Here is a 23573-nt window from a genome sequence, read left to right as displayed (position 1 = left end):
TGCAAGTGCCATTACCATATTATCTTCAATAATGAATGTGAGTGAAGCAGAAAATACGTAAGTTTGTGAACTTAGTAAAACAGTCACAGACCTCAAACAATTCCATTGCAACAAGGATAAACTTAAGCAAAATTTCCACTATATAATAACATTAGCATGACATCCAGAAAGTACTACGCATGTTCCTAACTGGACACTACTACATACAGGGGAAGGGCAGTTATTCTTGAAAAACTCATCATTTGCAGACTATTGAAAGTCTTACAAGGAATACTTCAACAAGCTAGGATGCACTTCTGCCATATTGCCACTCGCCTTAAATGCACACATACCTTTCACACTCACCTCCGTCAAGATGTAAACAATAGCAGCGTACAGCGAGAAGTCGACAAACCACTGGTACTCACTGTAGTAGCGCAGGTGGATGACGTCCAATGAGGACACCTTTGCCGTTTCTAGCTGCAAGAGAGGCAAGTGTATTTATCAAATTAAGACAATTTTAACTCTCTCTCTCTCTCTCTCTCTCTCTCTCTCTCTCTCTCTCTCTGTGTGTGTGTGTGTGTGTGTGTGTGTGTGTGTGTGTGTGTGTGTGTGTGTGAGAGAGAGAGAGAGAGAGAGAGAGAGAGAGAGAGAGAGAGAATTTTATCAAAACATAGTGAGTGTGTACGCAGAAGTTTCCAGCCATTAAGTGAAATAATCTGTTCACAAAAGAATAATGAATAGGGTACAAGCATAAAAAACCAGAAACTATTTACATAGATCAAATATCACCTGCAGATGGTGCACAGGGACAAAAGCATATGTTCATTGTCAAAATGAATAACTAACAGTGACTGATTAAACCTCTTTCTCCTTCATTATCACTTGTGGCAACATGATCTGGCTCTGGGAAATATTTGCTTCTCTGTTAGCTTGTCCTTCAGTTACCTACTCCTTCTGCATACTGCAGTATCAATTGTCACAGTTCTAAGCCTTAGAGAACTTCAAATGCACCTCATCATTCCTCAGTAGTTCCACGTCTCACTTCTTTCCACACCGATTCTTCTGGATGATTCTCTTAAACCTCAGTCTACTCTTCACCATTATTAAATTGTGATGTAAGTTTACAACTGCTCCTGGGTATGCCTTACAATCCAATAGCTTGATTTTGGAAACTCTGTCTGACCATGAGGTAATCCAACTGGGCTCTTCCCATGTCTTTGGAGCTTTCCCAAGTATACCTTCTTTCACGATTTTTGAACGGTATGTTCTATTACTAGCTGAAACTTATTGTACAACTCAATTAGTCTTTCCCCTCCCTCATTCCTACTACCAAGATTATATTCTTCTGTAACTCTTTCTTATATTCATTCTCCTAATACCACATTAAAATTTCACAAGATTATTAGATTATCGTCTCCCTTTACATACTGAATTACATGTTCAAATTCCACATGATTATTGGATTATCATCTCCCCTTACATGCTGAATTACATGTTCAATACCCTCATATTTCCCAACATCTTCGTCTGCTGCTTGTGACATTTGAATCCATACCTGAACTATTGCTGTTGGCATTGTTTTGCTCCTGATTCTGACAAGAACAATCCTGTCACTGAACAGTTCACAGTAGCCTACACTCTTTTCTACCTTACTTCTACATCTCCACATAAACACACAGCAAGCCACTGTAGGTCGCATGGCAGAGGGTACCTGGAACCACAACAAGTCATTTCCTTTCCTGTTCCACTCACAAATAGAGCAAGGGAAAAACTACTGTTATATGCATCCATATGAGTCCTAATTTCTTGTATTTTATCTTCGTGGTCCTTATGTGCTATGTATGTTGGCGCCAGTAGAATCGTTCAGCGGTCAGCGTCAAACGCTGGTTCTCTAAGTTTTCTCAAGATAGTTTCTCGTCTTCCCTCCAGGGATTCCCATTTGAGTTCCGAAGCATCTCCACAACACTTACGTCTTGTTCAAACCTACTGGTAACAAATCTAGCAGCCCACCTCTGAAATGCTTCGATGTCTTCCTTCAATGCAACGGATCCCAAACACTCTAGCAGTACTCAAGAATAGGTTGCCTTTACAGGTGAACCACTCTCTCCTAAAATTCTCCCAATAAACCAAAGTCGACCATTCACCTTCCGTACCACAGTTCTCACATACTCGTTCCACTTTTGCAACGTTATGCCCAGAGATTTAAACATCTACATATATACTCTGCTAGCCACCAAGCAGTGTGTGGCAGAGGGCACAATTTGCGCCAAAGTCACATTCCCCCTCCCCTCTGTTCCACTCACAGATCACGCGAGGGAAAAACGACTGAACGCCTCAGTATGAGCTCTAATTTCCCTTATCTTTGAACGGTGATCATTGCGTGATTTGAGAGTTGGTGGTAATAATATATGCTCTACATCCTCAGTGAAGATCGGATTTCGGAATTTAGTGAGCAGCCCCTTCTGTTTAGCGCGTCGTCTATCTGACAGTGTGTCCCACTTTAAACAATCTATGAGATTTGTAACTTTCTCGCAATGGCTAAATGTACCAGTCACGAATCTTGCCGATCTTCTTTGGACCTTCTCAATCTCTTGAATCAGACCCAATTGGTAAGGGTCCCATACAGACGAACAATACTCTAAGACTGGATGAACTACCAATAAACCGCAATCTAGAGTTCGACTTGCCCGTTACTTGTGTAATCTGATCATTCCATTCGAGATCATTTTGAACAGTCACACCCACATACTTGACGGATGTTACCGCTTCCAAAGACTGGGTATTTATTTTGTACTTTTACATTAATGGTGATTTTCACCTTGTTATACGCAGTAGGTTACAATTACTAACACTGAAAGATAATTGTCAGTCATTGCCACATATTTATTTTCTGCAAATCCTCATTGGTTTGTTCACAAATTTCATGTGATACTACTTTCCTGTAGACTACAGTATCATCGGCAAACAGTCTAATGCCGCTGTCGATACCATCAACCAGATCATTTATGTAAATCGTAAAAAGCAGTGGACCTATTATGCTGCCGTGGGGCACGCTTTTTTCTGTTGAGGTCACCCCATTCAGGACGACATACTGCTCTCTGTCTGTTAGAAAACTTTCTATCCAACCACATATGTCATCGGATGAACCGTAAGCGCACACTTCTTGGAGCAAGCAACAGTGCGGAACTGAGTCGAACACCTTTCGAAAGTCAAGAAATATGGCATCAACCTGGGAGCTGTGTCTCGCATGACCGCTGTTTCCTAAAATTGTGCTGGTTTCTGCAGATGGGTCATTATGTCTGAACACAAAATACGTTCCATGATTCTACAACAAATCAATGTCAGTGAAATTGGCTAGTAATTATGTGCATCCGATTTTCTCCCCCTTTTTATAGATTGCTATGACCTGGGCCTTCTTCCAGTCCTGTGGAACTTTCCGCTGTTCCAATGATCTCTGATAGATGATGGATAAGAATGGTGCTATATTTGTAGCATAGTCAACATATAATCTTATGGGGATACTGTCTGGGCCAGATGCCTTCCTGGCATCTAAGGATCTTAACTGTTTTACAATAAGCACTTGACTGTGTCAAAACAAGTGGTGGAGTGCAAACATTTGGTGCATGGAGAATTGTCCGAACATTGGAGATACTCGTGAGCACGTGTGTAAAATCCTACGGAACATCCTTCTTTGCTATCCATTCAAAATTACCCATGTGCACAAGTTGCTTCCTGCTTACCTGCCAGCAAGAGAGACATTCACTTTAGAATTTCTTGCTTGCCTGCAAGTGGACAATGACTGGTCACTGAAGATTTTGAAGGACAGCCGAAGCTCACTTCCATCTGACAGGATATGTCGATACACAGACCTGTTGAATATAGGCAACAGAAAATTCACATGTAAATCAACCACTACCACTAAATCCTGAAAAGGTCACTACGTGGTACGTGTTCACCCCATCATTTATCATAGGGTCATATTTTTTCGAAGAGACAGGTGCTTCCGGTCCTGTTACCTGTACCGTCACTGGTAAGTGCTCCGAGTGTCTTTTGCGCAACCACGTCATTCCAGCTCTCCAACAGTATGGATGGGATCATTTTTATGCAAGATGGCACACCTCTGCACATTGCAAATCCAGTTAAGCAGCTGCTGAAGCGCCTTTTTGGAAATGCTGGAATTATCAGCCGCCATTTCCCTACAGCCTGACTGTCCCAACCACCTGACCTTAATCCGTGTGACTTCTGGCTGTAGGGCTATCTGAAAGATGATGTGTTCTGTGTTCCGACTGCATACTTAGCTGCATCGAATGCACACACTGCGCAACACATTCTGAACGTGACCCTGGAAACACATCGATCAGTTGTGGAACATGCCGTTTTTCAATTTCAACTTGGAGAAAATAGTGGACAGCACATTGAACATGTTTTGCGCCGGTCACAGGAAAATTAATAATCCGATTTGATTTTGATTGATGCTTTTTATTTGGTTTTTGGCCTCAGGACAATTAAAATCTGATGTGATTGGTGCATTTTATGCAGTTTTTGGCCTTGGGACAATTAAAAACCGATTTTTCCCATCCCATTTGATGCTGTGGTGAATGGGCTTACATAACTAACAGTATCACACCTGTCAACCCATGCATACTGAGTAGTACAGTAAGTGATACACTTTTCCCTCTCATCATTTTGTTGGGGCGTCACTGAAAAAAAGTTCCTTGTAGGTTTGAAATTGTGTGAAGTTGGCTGGAAATTGCTAACTGCTGTCATTCTCAAATAACGGACGAATAAAAGTCTGCGTATTTGTGTATCGTCAGCTGTCCTCAGTCTGCAACTGTGATACAGGTCTTATTTTATTAAACCTTTAACTTAAGATTATAACTCCTAGTGATTAGACTATTTTCGGATTTGGCAATAATTATGTGAAATACTGAAAATCAAATTTTTGGCTGCTCTTGGAATCCACCAGACTGGAAAACGGCAACTGGTATTGGGTTCTAGGTGCTGGTAATATAGATTAATTAATGCTTTCTCCACTACATGGTTCCTCTTATCAGTCAAGATACTGTATCAGTAGGCTGTTACAAATTTTTCTGTAGTTTACACTGCTAAGAACAAAATCATGGCAGTCCTTATCCTGAACGAAAAATAACTTCTCGAACTGTTTTGGAGTTAGCCCATGATATGCTTGCAAAGAGTTATTGTGTTTACTTTGACAACTACTACCCCACTCCAGGTCTGACTGACAATCACGTTCAAGAAATCATTCACACTGGAGAATTATACAAACATACCATAATTTGACCATCAGACAGACTCCTGTACATAGATAAACAGCTGAAAGATTTGAAAGTAAATAAGTCACCATGTCCGGATGGTATCCCAGTTCGATTTTACAAAGAGTGCTCTATGGCATTGGCTTCTTACCTAGCTTGTACTTATCATGAATCTCTCATCCAGCACAAAGCCCCAAGCAACTGGAAAAATAGCACAGGTGACTCCAGTATATAAGAAGGGTAAAAAAAAAAAAAAGCAGACATGCAAACTTACAAACCGCTGTCCCTAACTTCTGTTTGCTGCAGAATCCTTTAACTTATTCTCAGTTCAGATATAATAAACTTTCTTGAGACTGAGAAGCTTATGACCACAAATCAGCATGGTTTTAGAAAGGACTCCTTGTGCAAAACTCAGATTGTCCTTTTCTCACATGATATACAGTGAACTAAGGATGAAGGGCAACGGGCAGATTCCATACTTCTAGATTTCCGGAAAGCATTTGACGTGGTGCCCCATTGCAAGCTTTTAATGAAGATACGAACAAATGGAATAAGTTCACAGATATGCGAGTGGCTTGAAGACTTCTTAAATAATAGAACCCACCATGTTACCCTCAATGGCATGCGTTCATCAGAAACAAGGGTATCGTCATAAGTGCCAGAGGGGAAATGTGAAGGGACTGCTGTTGTTCTCTATATATACAAATGATTTGGCAGACAGGATGGGCAGCAATCTGTGGCTGATTGCTGATGATGCTGTGGTGTATGGGAAGGTGTCGAAGTTGAGTGACTGTATGAAGATACAAGACAACTTAGACAAAATTTCCAGTTGGTGTGATGAATGGTAGCTAGCCTTAAATGTGGAAAAATGTAAGTTAATGCATATGAATAGGAAGACCAAACCAGTAATGTCTGGATACAGTATTACCAGTGTCCTGCTTGACACAGTCAAGTCATTTAAATATCTAGGCATAGTGTTGCAATGCAATATGAGGTGGAACAAGCATGTGAGAAGTGTGGTAGGGAAGGCGAATGGTCAACTTGGGTTTATTGGGAGAGTTTTAAGAAAGAGTGGTTCCCCTGTAAAGGAGACCGCACATAAGACACTGATACGTGATACGACCTATTCTTGAGAACTGCTTGAGTGTTTGGGACTGTCCCAGGTCGGATTGAAGGAAGACATCGAAGCAATTCAGAGGCAGGCTGCTAGATTTGTTACCGGTAGGCTCAAACAATACACAATTATTACGGAGATGCTTCAGGAATTCAAATGGGAATTCCTGGAGGGAAGGCAATGTTCTTTTTGAGAAACACTATTGAGAAAATTTAGAGAAGCAGCATTTGAAGCTGACTGCCGAACAATTCTACTGCTGCAAACACACATTGCGTGTAAGGTCTGTGAAGATAAGAGAAATTAGGGCTCATATGGAGGCATATAGACAGTCATTTTTCCCTTGCTCTATTTGAGAGTGGAACAAGAAAGGAAATGAGTAGTAGTGGTACAGGGTACCCTCCGCCACACACCGTACAGTGGCTTGCTTTACATTAGATGGGAGTTTGTCGAATATCTTGCCACCAGAGTACATAACCCCATTCTGAAGTCTTCACCACGGGAGGAAAGTCTACACGAAAATTTGTGTATTGTATTGCAACTGTAAACCACAGCACAGATGAAGCTACTTTTTACTAGTGGCAACAAAACCTACTGAGGAGTAAATGTATTGGGAAGTGAGTGTGAGAATTCCTAAAAAAGACTTCTGCTAAGATGAACAGTTATGTAGAAGGGGTGATCAAAATGTTTCCACTCAAAGGCCATACATTCTAGAACTGGTATAACCATACCGCCTAGAGTCAGAATTCTGATCATACAAAATTCCTGTTAGCAACAAGGGAATCATACCACCCATGAACCAGGTTGACGGTACCCATTCGGTAAAACACAGTGTCCTCTGCATGAAGAGATTCATAACTGACTGCTACAAACCCACACCTGAAAGGAATTGTCGACCTTTTGAGCCCTTTTTTATGGGACCAAAGGTGTAATAATTGTATGGAGAGAGTTCAGGAATAAATGGAAGGTGCTGTAGTGCCTCCCACTCAAGTTGGCCTAGCTTCTGCGTTACGACATTTGCGATACGGGGGCGTGTGTTATCGTGAAGCAGCAGCGCCCCTCAGCATAGTGGTGTCACGATGGTTCTTGACAGACATGCTGCCCCATACACATTCTTAATTCTCTGATGGATGTCTTCCGGTGTTTGTCCTACAGGAGCCGAGAAAAGAATAACAGCACATCAGGCCTATTTGGATGCATTTGGTAATAATGTCGCCATTGTGCACATTGCCATGTTTAGCCCATGCATGTAGGAAAGACATGGATGCTACACTAATCCCTTGACAGATACCAAGTTTAGAAAGAAGCTATCAGCAATGGAGACAGGAGAATTGGGGCAGGGGGTCCAGGGGCTCTCCCATGGTGTAAGCTTTTTTTTTTTTTTTTTTTTGACTGACAATAACAATCTCAATTTCAAGTCCAATTTTAACAATCAAAAAGTAGAAATTTAGGCCTTTAACTGCTAGTGAGAAAGACAAGAGTGGGTGCTGGAACTTTAAAGCAAAATGTTAGTGGAAAGTGAAATAAGATCAGTTGTTAGACAGCAAAACAGTTTAAAAAAATTGCATAATCTGAAGGCACAGTAAACAGATATATCAAAGAAGTAAAAACTGGACTTTAATCATGACTCTTGGATTAGTAAAATTTATCTTAAAAAATGCTAACGAAACTATAAGTTTCCAGGCTATGTTAAAAAAATGTGTAAAAAGCAAGCCAAACAATAATACATAGTGGCATTCCAAACACCTAAAAAAAAAGTGAGAGTGTTAATTTAAATGTTACTCAATTGCTTTAAACTCGGCAATGACATCAAATTGTGATCATCAGTATGTCAAATCACAATATAACTACAAATTTATGCACCCACAGTAGAGGACTCAGTGAGGCAACACAGTGTAGAGAAGTGTATAATTTGTGTGTAGTCTGTGCTAAATAGGTTATAAAAGAGTACTACATTACTTCTGAAACAATACTGGTTCACAAAATGATGATGCAATGAAAAACATGTGTTGTCAAATTACTAAAATAAATCAAATAGCGCAATCCACAGTTGCAGCAGAGGTTTCCGTAACACAGAAATTTTGGCCTAGAACTCGTGATAATAACAGACAAATCAAAAAACTTAGCATGTCTGTAAGTTGCACATATCTACAGCAACATCATCAAATGGCAACTTTCCAACTGTCCCTTATACCGGAATTATATTCTTACTGCTCATTTTTGCTGCAAAAACACCTTAGTTACTTTAAGTACACTGCCCTGAAGAAAATTCATTAAAACAGGGAGTGAAAATATGCCAAATAACTCAACAATCTTTTCTCTCTGTCAGTACAAGACGAAACAGGAAGAAGGTGTACTAAACTGTGAAAAAAAGGAGCAAAACAGAAATAGTGTATGGTCCAAGCTTACCAAGTGCAACTTTGAGCAAGCTACGAGAGCCTCAGCATGGTGTTTAAGTGGTCACCAGATGAGCCATGTTCAGAACTCGCTTGTACCATATATTTTTATTTTTATTATTATTATTTTATTATTATTATTATTTCCCCCCCCCCCCTCCCCCACAGCATTATGAGCTGTCTTTCCAGTCACTGAAATGTTTGTTCTCTTTCTGTAGTCTTGGCAGTTGTCATACTATACACTGGTTATAGAATAAGAGTCAAATGGTAAGAATATATTACCATCGCAAGTACATGTGATGAACAGTGAGACCAGGCGACATACACTATGTGATCAAAAGTACCCGGACACCCCTAAAAACACATGTTTTTCATATTAGGCGCACTGTGCTGCCATCTACTGCCAGGTACTCCATATCAGTTACCTCAGTAGCCATTAGACATCATGAGAGAGTAGAATGGGATGCTCCATGGAACTCACGGACTTCGAACATGGTCAGGTGATTGGGTGTCACTTGTGTCATGTCTTTATGCGAGATTTACACACTCCTAAACATCCCTAGGTCCACTGTTTCCAATGTGATACTGAAGTGGAAATTTGAAGGGACACATACAGCACAAAAGCATACACACAGACCTCGTCTGTTGACCGACAGACACTGCCAACAGTTGAAGAGGGTCGTAATGTGTAAAAGCATACAGGCCGATATAGTCTGTTGACTGACAGAGACTGCTGGCAGTTGAAGAGAGTTGTAATCCAGACTGTCACACAGGAATTCAAAACTGCATCAGGAGCCACTGCAAGTACTATGACAGTTAGGTGGGAGGTGAGAAATCTTGGATTTCACGGTCGAGTGGCCGCTCACAAGCCACAAGTCACGCCAGTATGCCAAACGACACCTCGCTTGGTGTAAGAAGTGTAAACTTTGGAGCAACTGAAAAGTGGAAAAAACACTGTGTGGAGTACACAAGGAGGTGATCCAATGGCAGGGTGTGGATATGGCAAATGCCCGGTGAACGTCATCTGCCAGCGTGTGTAGGGCCAACAGTAAAATTTGGAGGCAGTGGCGTTATGGTGTGGACGTGTTTTTCATGGAGGGGGCCAGCACCCCTTGTTGTTTTGCATGACACTATCACAGAACACACCTACATTGATGTTTTAAACACCTTCTTCCTTCCCACTGTTGAAGAGCAATTTGGGGATGGTGATTGCATCTTTCAACACGATCGAGCAGCTGTTCATAAGGCACGGCCTATGGCAAAGTGGTTGCATGACAATAACATCCCTGTAATGGACTAGCCCACTCGGAGTCCTGACACGAATCCTATAAAACACTTTTGGGATGTTTTGGAACGCTGACTTCATGCCAGGCCTCACCGACTGACATCGATACCTCTGCTCAGTGCAGCACTCCTTGAAGAATGGGCTAACATTCCCCAAGAAACCTTCCAGCACCTGATTGGACATAAGCCTGCGAGAAAGGAAGCTGTCATCAAGGCTAACGGAGGGCCAACACCATACTGAATTCCAGTATTACTGATGGAGGGTGCCACGAACTTTCAAGTCATTTTGAGACAAGTGTCTGGATACTTTTGATCACATAGTGTATCGTATGGACGTCTCACAGAAATGGAAACAACAAGTACACAGGTGTGAACTATGTTACAACAAAGGAATTCAGGAGGCAAAACTTCCTAAATGGAGAACACAACTTCAAAAATGTTGAAGAGCAATTTGGGGATGGCGACTGCATCTTCTAACACAATCGAGCACCTGTTCATAATTCACAGCCTGTGGCAAAGAGGTTACATGACAATAACATCCCTGTAATGGACAAGCCTCCACGGGGTCCTGACACGAATCTTATAGTGTGTTTTGACAGACCACATGGAGGCATAACTCGCTCACTTGCCAGGTGTACAAATTAGGTACATTAATAAGAGATTCCCATTGTATGGCACAGATAGTGTTACTAATGCCACATATGACACACCAGATGTGTTTTCTGGTGGAGGATTCAGTTGACTTGTCATCAAATGTTTGCAGTTCTCATTCGAAAGCCACTTTTTTTCGGCTGCTAATACAGTAGCTGTGCAGAATCAACTTTAATTACCTATCCATTCCTTACATCTGACTATTGCAAATGGACATTACACCAAGACACAGAGACAAGTCTGAATACAGCGAACCTGGAGGGGGGATAGGGGAAAGGGGGGGGGGGGGAAGGAGGGGGGCACTAGGGAACTTTGAACACAGCTCATCCACTTCACAGTCTAATACCCTGACCATGGCGTCATGACTATTTCACACGGCTCTATGGACCATTAGACTGTTCACTGTTTCTATTTTGCCTTTTTTTCACAATTCAGTGCGCTTTCTTCCTGTTTTCTCGCTTGATCTGTGTTCAAATTTTGACAGGTGTCGACTGGGTTGTCTTACCACTAAATGTGAGAGGGGTGCGATGGACTGTTTCTCTTGTGAGGTGTAAGACTACACAATGTACGGAGCACTTCGTTCTTTAAAACGAAACTGCAGTGTGCTGTTTAAACAAGAATCATAAATTCATAAAAGTTCTTAGAAATTAAGATTCAGATCCACTTTAATGTGGCCATAGCTGCAAAGTGTTGCGGCACGAAAACTGCAACCTTCACAAGTCGTTTGGCATTTTCACAGATGCCGAAATCTTACAAACAGTGACCACCACAAGACGGGATGCCACCTGTTGGTGTTGCGAGCAGGTGACACTGTACAGGAAGTACAAGATTATCAGTGATTGAAGCAATTTCATAAATTCACTGTAGCAGCGTTAATTGAGATATTGTCACAAAACTCAGCTCTATAGAAAAACTGAAAAAGTTTTGTACTGTTTCAGCCATACATCAGATTTCTAGCATCAGAGCACAGCAGTGAGCAGATAGGCAAGATGGCAACAGACAAACAGTGCTCAAAATGCATTCACATCAGTCTGCCGCAACAGTACGATGACATTTCAGAATGAAATACAACAGAGATCCACACTTTGACACGTAGCCCACAGAAGTCGACAAACAGAACAACCGGAGAGCTGAACATATCACAACTGACCGTTTGGGAGATCTTAAGGGAGCAACTGATGCTGAAGCCTTACCACTTACAACTGCTACAAGCCAATGACAAAGTCAGACGCTTTGAATTTTTGGTGCTGTCGCAACACCTTATCGAAGAGAATGGGTTTTGTGAGAAACTCATCTTCAGCGATGAAGCAACATTTTTTGAGAATGGCACAATGTGTGAATCCCCGTGCTATTGTGCAGCACATTTGATATTTGTCAGCAGTTAATGCATCCTGTGCAGTCTCACGGTTTAAAGTTAATGGTTCCTTTTCCTTCTGTGAAAAGACCGTTACAGGACACGTGTATCTGGACATGGTGGAAAATTGGCTCGTGCCACAGCTGGAGATGAACAGTGTGGACTTCATCTACTAGTAGCGTGCTGTTCCATCCCATTTCCATAATGATGTTTGTGAATTCTTAAAAAGAAAATTGAGAAACCGGCGGACTGGTTGTGGTGAGGTTGATGATCACCAATTTGTGCCATTGCCACCATCTCTCTCCACCTGACCCCGTGCGTTTTGTTTGTGTAGGGTTAGGTGAAAGATTCAGTGCTTATGCCTTATCTACTAACAAACCTACCAGAACTGTGGGCTCACATCAACAGTGCTTGTGAACAGATTGATGGGAAATGCTGTGTGACACAGGGGAAGAGCTTTATTATTGACTGCATATCTGCAGAATAAGTTGAGGGGAGGGGGCGGCACACACACAAGTGTAAAGAAGAAGAAGAAGGATTCCTTGAGTTTTTCTATGTGTGTACAAAGCACTGTGACAATATGCCAAATAATATAGCTACAGCAAATCTGTGAAATCACTTCAATCACTCATAATAATCCTGTATATAAGGGAAGCAGAGATGACTGAGGAATCCTTCTAGCAATAATACTGGTTGTGAATGAGAAATCCACTGAAATAAGTGACTCTGACAAAGGGCTGATTGTTGTGGCTTGGTGTCTGGGAATGAGAATCTAAGAAACAGAAAAATAGTCAGCTGTTCGCATCCTACTCTCGTGAGCACCTACAGAAAGTTGTCGAAGGACGGTGGAACCACAAGTGAGCGATAAGTGTTGAATGTTCACACCTTATCACAGAATGTGTAGATCGGAGACTTCCCCACTGCAACACAGGATAGGTGGTAATTGGTGGCAGATCTCATGTAGATCGGAGACTTGGCCACTCTGTAAAGCAGGGTATGTGGGCTATCTGTGGTAGATTACAATGCCGGTGTAAGCACAAGTTTTTCACAGCACAACATTCAGCGCAGATAGTCAAATGTGGTACTCTGCAACAGATGACCCCTACATGCTCCAACGCTGACCAAACAACATCATTGTTCACGACTCGGGTGGGCTAAGGATCAACGAGATCGGACAGTCGATCGATGGAAATATGTCGCCCGATCAGCTGAATCACGTTTCTCATTACACCAGGCCGACAGCTGTGTTCAGGTAAGGTGGACTATCACGTCTAGATACACCGTCAACCGGGCACACGACCACTCAAAACGTGCACGGCTCCACAGACACGAGCCAGTAGGGGCGGTATTTGTGGTACGGGGCACATTCACTTCGGCTTCCACATGACTTACAGTTGTAACTGAAGACACCAGTTTAACATTATTGCAAACCACCTGCATCGATTCATGCTGGGTGTCTTTCCTGGAGGCAATACGCTGTGTCTCCCAGCAGCACGACTGTCCGTGTCACGAGATCAGACTTGGGGGTACAGTGGGTCGAGCAGCACAATAGTGAACAAACACCGACGCCTCGGCCATAATATCCACTGTACACATCTCTTACATTTTTCACCACTAGCAATGCATCCACAAACAAGTGGCAACAAATAATTTATGTTGATTGGCGACTCCATGGAGTGTTCTGTGCACCACGACCAGATAATGGATATAATTGGAAGGAGAAACAGCCTTGGTCGTATTTTTTTGTTTTATTATCCGCAAAATCGATTTTCGGTCACTTAGTGACCATCCTCAGTGCTGTAAGATATAATTAAAATTGTTAGGCACTGGTATTAACAGGCTTAGAGCGAGTTTATGTGATCGCTCTAAGCCTCTTAATACCAGTGCCTAACAATTTTAATTGTATCTTACAGCACTGAGGATGGTCACTAAGTGACCGAAAATCGATTTTGCGCATAATAAAACAAAAAAATACGACCAAGGCTGTTTCTCCTTCCAAATAATTTATGGGAATTGTGTGAACTGTGTGTAGACATCTGATGCCACATACCTGCAGAAACCTGCTGAGGACTTATCAAACTGATGCCACACAGAATTGCTGCTGCATTTTGTGTTTCAAAAGTGGATTGACACATTATTAAGTGTGTCGTCACAATGTTTTGGTTCATCAGTGTATATGGAGCAGTGAAAGGTAAACCAAATGCTTGTCGCAATGGGACTGTGGAAAGGTTTGATAAACGTGTTGAGACATCTCTCCCCTGGGAGACGAGATGATCAATTCTTGTTTCACAAAATGTGGTCAGCCACTGGCAGATTCATAGTCACACCCACTCTTGCGCTTCCTCACTCAACTGGAACTGACATTAACGCACGTCTTTCAGATCGCCAAAGGTGTGAAATTGACATAGTGAAAGGTCTGGGATGTTCAGGCAATATTTCAGTGTTTCGCAAGTCAAATCTCTGAAGAGTAGCTTTTATCCAACTAGTGATGTGGGGGAGGGCATTACCACGCAACACGACAATTCCATCCAACATCACTCTGGGGCTTTTTGACTTTGCGGCACCTCACAGTTTCTGCGTAGTGCCTCAATAGTGGTGCGCATCGATTGTGATTTCACACGCGAGGAAATCTATGAGCAGAGGGAGTCATCGTGACCTTGCTGTAACTTGTGTGAACATCTTAGGAATTCTTTGGCAGAGAAGATGTGGGATGTTTCCACTGTTGGCTTTGATGTTTGCCGTCGGATTCTAAGCTGTAGCACCACATTAGGTCACAATGACCTCATCCTTTGACTGCAGGGGCCTTCAGCTCATCGAGTTCCTTGAGCGTGGGAACACAACCAATGAGCGGCCCTATAAAGACAATTTGCAGAAACTGCAACACGCCATACAGCCAAAACGCCCAGGAAAGCTGTCAGACAAAATCTTACCATTGACGATAATGCCCACCCTCGTATTCCAAATAGGATGAAGGCTGCCCTTCAACAATTTGTTTGGGAACCACTGCAACATACTCTGTACAGCCTGGATCTATCATCGTATGATTTTCACATTTCTGGTAACCAGAAGAAAGACACGTGTGGATGTCAGATTGACTCGGACGAGGAAGTGTGAGAGGGGGTGTGGTCGCGGACCCGTCAGTGGCCAAAAGCGTTTTTCGAAACAGGTATCGATATTCACGTCTCCCAGTGAGATAAATGTCTTAGTTTATGTGATGATTACTTTCGAATGGGACAATTCCACAGTCTCCCTGTGGCAGGTGTTTGGTTTTCATCTGAGTGCCCATCACGTATATACTATTATTTAGTGCTCATATACAGGGTGTTACAAAAAGATACGGCCAAACTTTCAGGAAACATTCCTCACACACAAATAAAGAAAAGATGTTATGTGGACATGTGTCAGGAAACGCTTAATTTCCATGTTAGAGCTCATTTTAGTTCTTCCACCTACGCTCAATGGAGCACATGATTTCATACGGGATACTCTACCTGTGCTGCTAGAACATGTGCCTTTACAAGTACGACACAACATGTGGTTCATGCAACGATGGAGCTCCTGCACATTTCAGTCGAAGTGTTTGTACGCTTCATAACAACAGATTCGGTGACCGATGGATTGGTAGAGGCGGACAATTCCATGGCCTCACCGCTCTCCTGACCTCAACCCTCTTGACTTTCATTTATGGGGGCATTTGAAATCTCTTGTCTACGCAACCCCGGTACCAAATGTGGAGACTCTTCATGCTCGTATTGTGGACGGTTGTGATACAACATGCCATTCTCCAGGGCTGCATCAGTGCATCAGGGATTCCATGCGACGGAGGGTGGATGCATGTATCCTCACTAACAGAGGACATTTTGAACATTTCCTGTAACAAAGTGTTTGAAGTCACGCTGGTACGTTCTATTGCTGTGTGTTTCCATTCCATGATTAATGTGATTTGAAGAGAAGTAATAAAATGAGCTCTAACATGGAAAGTAAGCGTTTCCGGACACATGTCCACATGACATATTTTCTTTCTTTGTGTGTGAGGAATGTTTCCTGAAAGTTTGGCCGTACCTTTTTGTAACACCCTGTATATGCTATAATTCAGTGCCATTAGAAGCTGCATCTTGAAAATAACACACCTTGTCCCAAAACTGACTGGTGGCTGATGTTTTCATCATAAAGATAATTAAACTTAAAATTGATCCAGAGATTTTGCCCTCAGCTCATACAACAAACCTACCTGAATATCCAGATTCCTCGGAACGTGAAATGTGTCACCAGCTCTGCCATTCTCCACATGTCGGCCCCCCTTCTTAGATTTGGGTTTGTCCTTAGGGACCCCGGCAGCTCTCCGCAGTTCGTCATCGGTGGGATACAGGAAGCGAATGAGCCTGCGGGAGAGAAATTATGAATTGTGATATTATCCTCCACATTGCTATGAGAGAGAAGCACCTTGGCTGTGTCACAAGCACATATGGAGAACAAGCAAATAGCCTGCTGCTGACAAATGAATGCAATAAATTACTTTTAAAACTGTCGAGCTGGATGGAATGTGTAGTTCAGATGTAATGAAACTATTTGTAACTGTACTTAATTTAATAATTTAAAGAAATTAGTGTTGCTGTTGTGGTCTCAGTCCGAAGACTGGTCCAATGCAACTATTCATGTTAATCTATACTGTAGAAGTCTCTTCATTTCTGCATTACTGATGCATTTAAGTCTGCTTACTGCATTCAAGCCTCGGTCTCCTCCTACAATTTTTACCCCACACACACTCCACGCCATTACTAAACTGACAATAACTCGGTGCATTGGGGCATCACCTATCAACTGATCCCTTCTTTTAGTAAAGTTGCACCACAAATTTATTTTTCTCTCTACTCGGTTCAGTACTTGCTCACTATTTATATCTGTACAAGACCAGCTAAGTCTCTGAAATTGTGTCATTTCATTTGTATAAATACGTGCACTTGGGTTTTAGGCTGGAACCCCATTTGCATTCGATGCTGGGTTTCAGGCTGGATCCCACATTTACGTTCAATGCTGAGGTGCTGTCTCAGAACGGGGAGAGCCTTGGCAATTCTGTTCGGGTGTAAGAGGGAATTTAAAGTAGACTGTGGTGGTAGTGAGACTCTGGATTGAGGCATGCCAGGGTAATCTGTGCAGTTGTGTGAACCGCTGTGCCAAGGTGGCTCAGTGGCTAATGCACCTAACTACTAAGCAGGACACTCTGGTTCGATTCTTGGCCTTGGTACAAATTTTCACTCACCACTTCAGTCTATGTACGAGGGTATTTCAGAAAGTAAAGATCACCGTACGCCAGAGGAACAGAAGAGTTTTGGCAAGCAAGTTGGCAACACTGGTGTTAACCTTGAACCGTTAGCTTTCTCCTCGTGGTTGTTCGGCAGTTGAACGTTGCTTCTGGTTGGAGTAGGTCTCGTTTAAAATGGCTGCACCGATTCAGAATCCCACCAAATACGAAGTGCACTCCGTCATACTTTTCTTCACGCGAAAGGTCAGCAGCCAGCGGATATTCACAAAGAAATTGTTTCTGTTTATGGGAACATTATGAATCGACAAAATGTAATGAAATGGTGTCGTCATTTCTCTGAAGGTAGGACTGATGTTCATGACGAACAAAGAACATGTCGGCGATCTGTGATCTCTGATGCCCTTCTTCGGAGAACGGAGGAAGCAATTCGTGCGAATAGACGTCTCACATTGAACAAATTGCATCGGATCATACCGGACGTGTTAATGACAACTCTTTATGACGTTGTGACTGTCAAGTTAGGGTACAGGAAATTGTGTGCGCAGTGGGTTCCAAAACTGTTAACGGAAGAACACAAAAAGAAGAGGATGGGCTTTGCACTCGACTTCCTCACACGCTATGCTGAAGCAGGTGATGAGTTCCTTGCTCACATTGTGACAGGTGACGAGACGTGGGTTTATCGCCATACACCTGAATCCAAACAACAATCAATGCAATGGCGCCATTCGAATTCACCAAAAGCCAAGAAATGCAAAACGTCGATTTCAGCGAAGAAAATCGTGGCTTCTGTTTTTTGGGACAGACAAGGCATTCTTCTGTTGGAATTTATGCCTCCTGGAACGTCAATTAATGCTGCTGCACATTGCCAGACTTTGAAAAGTCTTCGAAGGGCAATTCAAAACAAACACAGGGGAATGCTGACAAGTGGAGTCAACTTGCTTCATGACCTCTATCGGCCTCGCACAGCGCTCGTAACCAAAGCATTACTCAAACAATTCAAATGGGACGTATTGGACCATCCGCCATACAGCCCGGACCTTGCGCCCACTGACTTCCATGTCTTCCGTTACCTGAAGTCACATCTTGGTGGAAAAATCATTCCACGACGATGAAGAGATCAAAGATGAAGTTGAAATGTGGTTCCGACAACAGGCGGCAACCTTGTATGACTGTGGGAAACAAAAGCTTGTGCACTGACTTAACAAAAGTTTGGATAAGGGGGGTGATTATGTCGAAAAATAACAAATAATCCAGTTAATAAGATGTAACTGACGTTTTCTAAATAAATGTTCTATTTAAGGACTGCGAGCCATTGTATCTTTACTTTTCGAAATGCCCTCGTAGATAAAATCGTATCTGTATGAGACCAGATAAGTCTCCGATATTGCTTCACTTCATTTAGAAAAATATTAGCTGCTAATGACTTACCATGTGCACTAGGAGGGTGGCAGAAAACGAGTGTCCGGGAGGGGCACAGATCACCTGTCTATGGGATTTATGTATTACACTTCACAAAGATTCGCACCGGGAAGACAGATGGTTAACTCCCACAAACCATACAGAACATTCAGCAAGTTATTTGCTCTTGAAGAATACACATAGAATTGACACAACGGAATAATGAGAACTGAAGAAATGTGATGGCATGCAACCCAATGTGAAGTAGTCCATCATGGAGCTTATTGTGAAAGTGTCTATCCTTTAGAGCGTAGCGGCAGATAGTACGTAATATGTTTTACAGGCAAAGATGAAACAAACATCCAGAGGCCGAATTTATCCAGGTGGTATGAATTGTAAGGACACACGCTCTACAGGAGGGATAGTTTGCTCAAGAGGAGTACGATTTTTACACACAGACCAGTAACCAAGTAAAAGCAAGTTATTTTGACCAGCTATTGGCCAAAAACAGTACTCGTACCATAATTGTAGTTCTCTCACACCCACATTTCCATGTTTGCTTGCTATGATGTACGTATTCCCTACGGCATTTGCAAGATCACGCACACGAGAAAGAGTTGTAGGCGGTAGAGCACCTCCAACTTCTTTCAGCACAATAAATAACTTTCCAGCCAATTTACCATTCAGATTGACAGTCGGCATAATTGTATATGAATCCGTTAAGGCACTGATATTAGCTGATCTTCACACATCTCTCTTGGAACCTCTAATTTGCGGGGTTCCCTTCATATGCATTTCCTCTTCAAATCCCGACTGGTCAGAAATGAAAACAAATTCCTTACCAAAAGGTAGGATAAGTTTGTTTATCTCCTCCATATATTTTTGGGTCAATTCTACAGTTTGGTGTGCATCGTCAAACTGACGCTTTGTTTGAAATTTCGTTATCTTACTTCTTCCAATTCTGTAACACTGTTTGAAGTTATGCAAACATCCACTGCTTCCCCTGAAATCACTAATCTGTGTCGCGTGCAATTTAATGTGTGTAACATAGTTGGTCACTATCGTGCGCATCCTGTAAATTGTATCTAGCATCCTTCACACGCACATACGCCAACTTTTGTAACAAGTGCAGCTTATCCTCTCTCGAATATCTGCACTATACGATCATACTGCTGTGGACTTATTCAAAATCTGTTTTTTTTTTTTTTTTTTTTATTGTGCTCTGGATGATCTTCCATGTACATAATTATGTTTATTACCTGCTCTTTGGACAATTGTCCTTTACTACATTTCACTGGAGACAGGATTTGCAGATCTCTGTCTGAAAAGGAATATGAACTACATGGCTCAATACCTGTTTCAATATCACTTTTGCCTGTTAAACAAGTACTGACATCATTGTACTCCTCCTGAACATTGTCCACACAGTTGACTGTACTCAACACCACACATTCTGCTGACTCATCTTGCAGAAACTATCTGCCACTTCTTTTTCACTTCGCAAAATTCCTTGGGTTCCTTTCTGATTAAACGTCATCTTTGGCAATTGTTGTTGTAGATATAATGCAATGTTTGCTTTGTTTATTGTTGCTATTGCTCTGCTTTGTATCAACACCAGTAGCACTGTTATGAATTACACATCGACTAAGCAGTTCAGCTACACTCCATAGCTTCATGCCGTGCTCACCACTGGATAACTCCAGTCACGCCCCCTGTTGCCATCAACAGCCAATATTATGGTTGCATGGTAGAAAATATGCAGGACATCAAATGCCAAAAACATCACTGGCCTTTGGGACCTTGCACCCACTTGCGATTTAACAGTTGCCCTGATAAAAAAAAAGACTTTAATTTTTCAAACTGACTGGAGTCTATGCAAGGGGGACAGCAGCAATTTCATGCTTCTGGCGTCACTATTGGGTGTGTGTCGTTGATGTATGCAGCGAGAAAGGCTAAAACTGTGTTTATATCAAAGAGCACTGCACAGCAGGAACCAACCAAATGGGGCAGCTACAGATTTTAAAGCAATGATTTCACTTCCAGGAGGATGGAGTTTGCTTTATCCGACCATCCTGGTTAATGTTTTCCTAAATCATTTCAGCCAAATGTAAGAAAGTTCCTTTATCAAGGTCACAGCTTATCCTCAAAAACCATACTGTTATAGCTTTGTGTGTGTGTGTGTGTGTGTGTGTGTGTGTGTGTGTGTTTTGAATTGTAGTTTGGGGGAGGAGACCAGACAGCGAGGTCATCGGTCACATCGGATTAGGGAAGGAAGTTGGCCGTGCCCTTTCAAAGGAACCATCCCGGCATTTGCCTTGAGCAATTTAGGGAAATCGAGGAAAACCTAAATCAGAATGACCAGATGCGGAGTCACAAGACAGATTTAAAATGCCCAATTTCAGAAATAACCTTAGAAAAAAGTAGGCCTCTTGAGAGAAGTGTATAATGCAGGGAAGAATTGTGTAAATCAACACCGTGGGTGATCACCAATAAAATGTTGCTTCTACTACGTTCATTATTGTCGGTTATTACCCACTGTGTTGTATTTATTACTTTATAGGTATTGTGTGATTTTTCTTTCGAGAAATGTGAGTACATAGCGTACAACCACCAACAACTGACAATTTTCTTCTTCTTGTCATCCATACTTTCTAACATATAAACTACTTTTGAAGTGCCAAAATTTACTAGAACAAATGAAATGTCTATAAGACACCACACTGTGCAACGTACTTGGGGTGAAACAGTCACAATTCCTGAAACCCATCGATCATGGCCTCTGGCCTGCTCAGGAGCACCACAGTCCTGGGTATATGGACAAAATGTGCTGCATTTTGCCACACTTACAGACCCAGCCTGTGGGCATATCGGTGAGACTAGATCTGACAGGCAGGGCCTGCACATTAGTGGGAACTGAACAGCTTCACATCGGCAGGCCAGATCCGATAAAGATAACCACAGAAATGGCCAGCGGTTTTGGCCTGTCATGGAAATCCACTCATGTGACCAGCTATTCACGACAGCATGACGACGAAATGAGACCACAGTGATCAAACTGTGCAACTGATAACTTGTTCAAATACTGTGAGAATCAGTAATAAAGAGGATAGGTAGCAACTACCCATAAAGATGTCTACTGAGCCACAGAAAGAAACATAGAAAGGACAATCACACTCTCACAACTAAATTTTCAGCCACAGTTTTTGTCAGAAAACAAGAGCACTAACACATTCATATGATAGCTCAGACACAACTGACGCACACATGACAGCCATCTCCAGCCGCTGCATCTACCGTCTCTGAGAATCAGATCCAAACAAACAACTCCTCACACTTCCCTAGGAAGGGGAGAAGCAGAATGAGGGAGCAGGGAAGCAGTGCACATACTCAGCTACACCCAGCCAGCAATGATGCACGACGCCTCAGTAAGCAAACCATTTCATCCACTGACACAAAAAGGAGATTTTTCCAGTTTTTTTTTTCTTCCCCAAATTCCCATGATTTCCGCAACCTGTGGCAACCCTGTTGATGTTGCCAGGACATTACACACAATCTTCCTTCCTTCTACCTATAAGCACAGGTCCATCTCAGTCAGTTCCCAGGAGGACATTCTGGAGACAGCTGCGTATAATGGACCTTCGAAGTTGGGTACCTCGCAGAAGGCTGTTGCTCATAGCAACATGAAGCCCGCACATCTTCAATGGACCAAACAACACACATAGTGGACAGTAAGCGGCTACAGCTACAAAGTACGGCGAGATCTCTTTCAAAATGATGCGAGGGGTCGAGTGCACCGATAGTCCGACAAGGTATTTAATACTCAGTGCATGAAGGCTGTAGTTCAGGCTGGAGGTCGTGCTGTGACGATTTGAAGGTTGTTTTCATGCTGTGACTTGGGCCCATTGATCCAGATTAATGTGAACGTGAACTAGGATGTTTATTTCAACGTTCTCAGTGACAAAGTGTTGCCTTTTCTTCTATATATCATAGTGAGTATGCTGCAGACACATCTTCCGGGAGGCAAACGGCCTTCTTCACAATGCTTCACACACGTACAAGGATGGTTTGAAAAGTACTCTGAACAGAATAGAAAAAAAGTACTTATATCACTGGACCTTTTTCATTTTTCAATGTAGTCTCCTTGTAGATTAATGCACTTGGTCCAATGATGTTCCAGTGCCTCGATCCCATCTTGAAAATGTGTTTCCTCCAGGCCTACAAAATAGTTGTCTACTCCAGCTATCAATTCTTCAATTGAAGTAAATCTTCGTCTACCGAGAAAAGTTAAGTTTTGGGAAGAGATGGCAGTCTGACAGAGCCGTATCAGCTGAATAACGCAGGTGTGGCAGCAATTCATACCTTAGTTTGTGCAATTTTGCCGTGGCGATGGCACACGGGTGCGGGCGCACGTCAAGAATCGCAGCACCCATCTTGCAGATAATTTTCTGCTTTCTAATTCTTCAGTTAAAATGTGATATACCCTTACTGACGACATCTGGCAAGCATGAGCGATTTCACGCACTTTCAATTGGTGATCCTCCGTGACCATTTTTTGCACTTTTGCAATGATTTCTGGAGTAGAAACACATCTTGGCCAACCGCTGCGCGTATCATCATCTGAGCTCTCCCGACCAAATTTAAATTCATTTGTCCACTTGGCAACAGTTGAATACGAAGGAGCAGAGTCCCCCAGTGTATTCTGGTTATCGGCATGAATGTCCTTTGCTTTAATACCATCCATTACGAAGTACTTAATCACTGCTTGAATCTTGATTTTTTTTTTTTTCAATCTTCGCTAATCACTACGCGGGAACAACAACAGAGCCACGTCACCACCACAGCTCTCTGTAGAGCACTGACG

At 42.4% G+C, this 23573-nt stretch overlaps 1 protein-coding gene across 1 annotated transcript in view; it reads right to left on the bottom strand.

Moving 5' to 3' along the window:
* The window catches only part of LOC126428051 (transmembrane protein 161B), a 100463-nt gene that overhangs the window by 65226 nt on the left and 11664 nt on the right, over positions 1-23573 (bottom strand). The window contains exons 3-4 of the mRNA XM_050089928.1: positions 16283-16433; positions 346-459 (exon numbers count right to left, since the gene is read on the bottom strand). Coding sequence (XP_049945885.1) covers positions 346-459; positions 16283-16433 — 265 coding nt within the window. The remainder of the gene's footprint in view (positions 1-345; positions 460-16282; positions 16434-23573) is intronic.

The sequence above is a fragment of the Schistocerca serialis genome, chromosome 12, assembly GCF_023864345.2.
Source record: "Schistocerca serialis cubense isolate TAMUIC-IGC-003099 chromosome 12, iqSchSeri2.2, whole genome shotgun sequence".
NCBI lineage: Eukaryota > Metazoa > Arthropoda > Insecta > Orthoptera > Acrididae > Schistocerca > Schistocerca serialis.
This window is presented reverse-complemented; position numbering and strand designations above follow the sequence as displayed.